The sequence below is a fragment of the Aplysia californica genome, unplaced genomic scaffold (genome assembly GCF_000002075.1).
Source record: "Aplysia californica isolate F4 #8 unplaced genomic scaffold, AplCal3.0 scaffold00575, whole genome shotgun sequence".
In the NCBI taxonomy this organism is placed as follows: domain Eukaryota; kingdom Metazoa; phylum Mollusca; class Gastropoda; order Aplysiida; family Aplysiidae; genus Aplysia; species Aplysia californica.
Window position 1 is genome coordinate 1 of NW_004797845.1, and position 4,924 is coordinate 4,924.

Below are 4,924 nucleotides of genomic sequence, written 5' to 3' on the forward strand. Positions count from 1 at the left end.
TATATATATATATATAAATCAGTGACAGGTGACCTGCAATTTCACGCGTCGGGTCGGGGATTGACCGGGGCCAACTCGTGCACAGCGCTGTCCGATCTTGTCCTTTTCATAACGCGTTTCCCCCCTAATTTCGTAAGCCATAAAAGGATGTTCACACTACCGCTAAATCTATTTCTTGGTCAATTTCGCTATTCTACATCTTGTTCTTGATATCCTGTGAAAGTTTCACCAGTTTTCATTGATTCGTCTGTGAGAAATAACGGTTTTAATTCGTGAGTGTAAAGTGTACGAAAGAGCCGTTGTGAATTTAACCAGTTCAAATTACAAATTGTGAGGCAGTGTGGTGGAATCAGGCTCTCGTCAAAATAATCAAAGTGAAGAAAGTTGCATTTTTCCGCAGGTTTGTGAATTTTTATCAAATTTTTATTTTTTTGGCTCAACACCTTTCATGCCCATTAGAGAACTCATTTCTGTGTGGAATTTTTTTTAAAACGTTGATTAAAGGAACAAAAAATGTAAATTTTCAGTTTCCAAGCTAAGGAAATAACTCATCTTTGGCAGACATTTTCACATTAATTTTACCTCTGAAAACAGGTGACCCCCACTTCCTTCATTCGCAAATATCTCGACTTGTATTCAAGATAAATGGATATTTTTTTCATTGAAATAAAGACAAGTGAACAAGCTTTAAGGTGACACCAATAACTCTACATGCCCAAAAATTGACGAGTGTCTGATTCCACCACGCTGCCTCACAATTGTTCTAAAATGAGTCGATTATGTTTTCACTGCTGTTTGTGTCGTGTGATAGTCATCAAATCATAGGCCTATATTCTAATTTCTTGTTATGTGAATTTTGTTTCTGCATCATTCTGCATTGAATTGCTATCAATTAGGGAATTGTGTTCCTTGGTAAAAGTTGTTCAACTGCGCAGCAGATCACATATTCGAGAGCTGTTGACAGCCTCTGGCTGAACGAACTTTGTCGGAAGTGTGGTCGTTTAAATTTAACTGTCAAACAGCAAAAAGGTTAAAGAAAGCCCTGATTGTGTTAAACAATAGCAGGAGATATTTTCTTGTTTTTTGGGGTTTATTTTTTTTTACTGATATGAGGGACGAAGACGAACAGTCGTATTCCGCTAACATTTGTGTCACGAAGCCTATTTTACCGTGATTTCAAATAACGAAAAGCGACAAAGTGTTACGTCAATTCACGCCGCAAAAAGCTGTTGAAGCTAGTAGTTAGGAACATAATTATTATGATCTGTGTTTAACAATAACATACTTGAGTCTTGTTGGTGGCTGCATACAAAGAAAAGCTGCACCTTCAGAGTCAAGCTGCTCACATGATAACACATCAAACACATTTACCCAATATATATGATGACACACCTACAAGTCTTATTGCCAGCCCTATAAAAAGTAGCCAATTATACCACTCCCATCAAGCTATGAGCATTATATGAAGAAAAAAAGCTTTACCTAAAACCACATCCCATCACCTCATCAACACTAATGAAAACTTCAAGGTCACAATCACTCACAACTTGTTAACAGACACATCAACATCTCCGATGTACAAACGTGAACCTACATTCACTCACTCAGTAATTAAACAAGCCAGAGGATCAACCTCTTAACAAAACAAAAAAAAAGAAAAGAAAAAGAAAAAGAAGAGAGATTAAGCACACATCTCATCAAATGAAAATTACATTTAGATCCAAAGAAGAAAGTTGTAAATTTGAAAACCAAAGGACAGCCATTAGTCTTGCAAAGAATAGATGCTCCACGGAAACAAAGTCAGGACACCAACAAAACGCAAACGAGCACGCTTTTTACAAGACATCAGAGAACATATAGCTGGCACGTCCAAACAATCAGATGAATGCCACACAAATGGCCATCGAATTAAAGAGAATACCTTCTGTTTGGAGACATGGGATTTTTAGAGGCGCTGGGATAAAACAGGGAACTCGGCCCGGTGCTGTATAATGATAGGAGGATACACATTCGATTGGGAAAAAAAGCCACGATTCAGTTATGATGCTCATGACAAATGACAAGTCACCCCCAGGGCAATGCCACTGACTAAAGTGTCTTTAGGCCATTCCCAAAAGGGGGACATATCTCGTTCAAGCATAGTAGAATTGTAAATGGGCTGACTCATGTCACGCTCATAACTGTGCCTGATCTACAACAGGGAACTGCTGCTTTTTCTTTCCTTATCCTTACTATTGTCATTTTCCTCTACTTCTTTTGTATCATGTTTGTCTCTCCCCTGGGGTACTTTGATAGTCGAAGCAAACCTTGTGCTATTGAAGCTAGAAAGGTGAGCAGTCTAAGTCTGATTCCCTATAAAGACTTCTCTGTTGATACCCACCCCTTGGCGCTCATATGACCTAATGCTTTTTGTTTTTGTTTTTGTAAAGTGTTTTACGGCGCTCGCAACTGCATAAGGTCATATGAGCGCGCGGGACACACTTCATATTTTCAGTTGGTAGGAAATTTTGAATTTTGCCAGGGTGGCGGCCGAAGCCTACTATTTTCGATTTTAGACCACCAAGGGATCTTTAACGTGTGCAACTTGCATACGGGCCCTCCGAGATTTGTCGCCCTTTCCGAGAAGGCTAGGTGTAGATCTTTTCTACCAGAAGATCAGGGGTGTGGCAGAAAGACAGCAGTAAGGAGGAGCCAGGGAGTAACAGTAGAAAGGCTGCAGAAAGAGTCAGGGGGCAAAGGAGGTGAGGGGGTGGGGGCAGAAAGTGGAAATGAAAGCAGACAACAGAACAGTGGTAGAGAGCAGGAAAGGAGGTGAAAGGAGACAATTTTAGAGAAGAAAATTTTTTGGTCGCTACCCGGATTCGAACCCGGGACCTTTGAATGAGAGGCAAACACCCTAACCTCTAGGCCACGAGAGCCCCCTGATCTCATGCAGTTGCGAGCGCCATAAAACCCTCTACTAAAAATAAAACAAAAAAATTTAAATGACAAGTCCACTTGTACCGTTGCAGACAAAATTTTGAGTGAGCCAGTTTTCAAAATTGATTCTTGTCTTATGTACGAGTTTTGTAAAAGGAGGAAGTTGTTTGGCACGCGTACGCCCGCCTAACTCTGAATTGTTAGGGGCACGTATTTTCAAAGTCAAGGTCGTTCGGCGTTCCCCAACCCCCGATTCTTTTCCCCAGCGTGTTTGGGAAGGTACAAAGAGATTGAGACTCGTGAAAATATGGTTGATACTTTGAGATCCAAACCGTTGAAAACAGCTCCTCTGATTTGGACATTGACGACAGTGATGTAGTCCTGTAAAATATTATCTATATTATATTTTGGCTTGCTTCAAACGTTCCGTCCCATGAGAGGAAGGAAAACGAAGTGCGCTTACAGAATTAAAGTCGGGATATGATAATATGGAAAATTAGACACGTGACATGGGAAAAAACAGGTGCCAGACGGGACACAGGAGATGCGACACAGAAGGTGGCTTTCGGAAGATGGGACTGGTCATCTGTGTAATGTGTACAATAGTGACTGTATTTCACCGTGTCAGCCTGTGAACCGACGCAGAAGGAAAATGACAGGAATCAATAAATTACATGTACAATTCTTATGACAATAACTATAACCAAAAAACCTCTCTTTCTCTCTATCTCCCCCCTCCTCTCTCCCCCCTCTCTCTTCCCTCTAACTTTCTCTCTTTCTACTCTCCCCCCCTCTCTCTCTGTCTGTCTGTCTGTCTGTCTGTCTGTCTGTCTGTCTGTCTGTCTCTCTCTCTCTCTCTCTCTCTCTCTCTCTCTCTCTCTCTCTCTCCTCCTCCTCCTCCTCCTCCTCCTCCTCCTCCTCCTCCTCCTCCTCCTCCTCCTCCTCCTCCTCCTCCTTTCTTTTTATTTCTTTTTATCTTTCTCTCACCCCCCTCCCTCGCTTCTCTTCCCCTCTTTCTATCCCCCTTCTCTCTGTGTGTCTCTCTCTCCCTCCCGCCACCCCCCCTCTCTCTCTCTCTCTCTCTCTCTCTCTCTCTGCCTGCCTTCAGACAAAATTGCACGTTTTCAACTTCAACTGAAGAGCGCTGGAACGTTTGTTTACACTCGTATCACGGGGTCGTCACGCGCTGTGCGCGACTTTAACAGTGCAGTGCTCGGGAACGGTACGCGCTCCTGACAACAGCCTTTGTAAATATTTATCGACTAGTTAGTAAGTTAATAGTCACTGAAATACATTTTATGTGCTTGTTGTTTGGACTAAGTATAGATAGACTGATATTAATTCAAGAGCATCTAACTTCAAAACGTGAGCAGCCATAGTATTGCTTTTTCGTATCAATAAAGAAGTTTAGTTGCTTTCTCTAAAGAATAAACGTGGGTGTGTACATGTGATATTGTTTTCTTTGCATATAAGCCGATTAAACATGTGTTAAAAATTCAGTTTAACCAAAGATTCTCTACTTAACTCTACTAGTAGACTAAACCTTTCTTCTTCTTTTCAGACCCAGACTTAGATGATCAACACGTGAAATGCAGAGGATGCAAGCCGCCTCGAGGCATGTGTGTACTCGCGCTACTATTTAAAAACAGAACGAGAACATTGACCTCCAGGAAATAGTTTCAATCAGTATACGACAGTGTACGTAACATCAGCCCTGAACGCCATGCCCTAAACAGCACCGGCTGTGTCTTTTAAAAAAATAAAAATTTCGAGGATTTATTGCAGAGGACACTAGATCTACTTCAAACTTTCAAAAAAAAGGGTTGTTTGTAACACACTCTTTTCTGTCGCCGGAGACACAAGTGTAATAGATCTACAGCACAATGGAACACAGTGTCTTCATTGTGTTTGTCTTCTACCTGGGCGTTGTGGAATCCTTCTTTCAAGACGGAAGTAAGATAAAGTGTGTGTGTGTCACTGTGTGTGTGTGTGTGTGTGTGTGTGT

General features: G+C 41.5%; 1 protein-coding gene across 1 annotated transcript in view; it reads left to right on the top strand.

The window, feature by feature from the left end:
* Nucleotides 1-4,469: 4,469 nt before the first annotated feature.
* LOC101858888 overlaps nt 4,470-4,924 on the top strand; it is a gene marked incomplete in the record, with an annotated part of 67,514 nt that continues 67,059 nt past the window's right edge. Inside the window, 1 exon segment of the mRNA XM_013087335.2 lies at nt 4,470-4,872. Coding sequence (XP_012942789.1) covers nt 4,803-4,872 — 70 coding nt within the window.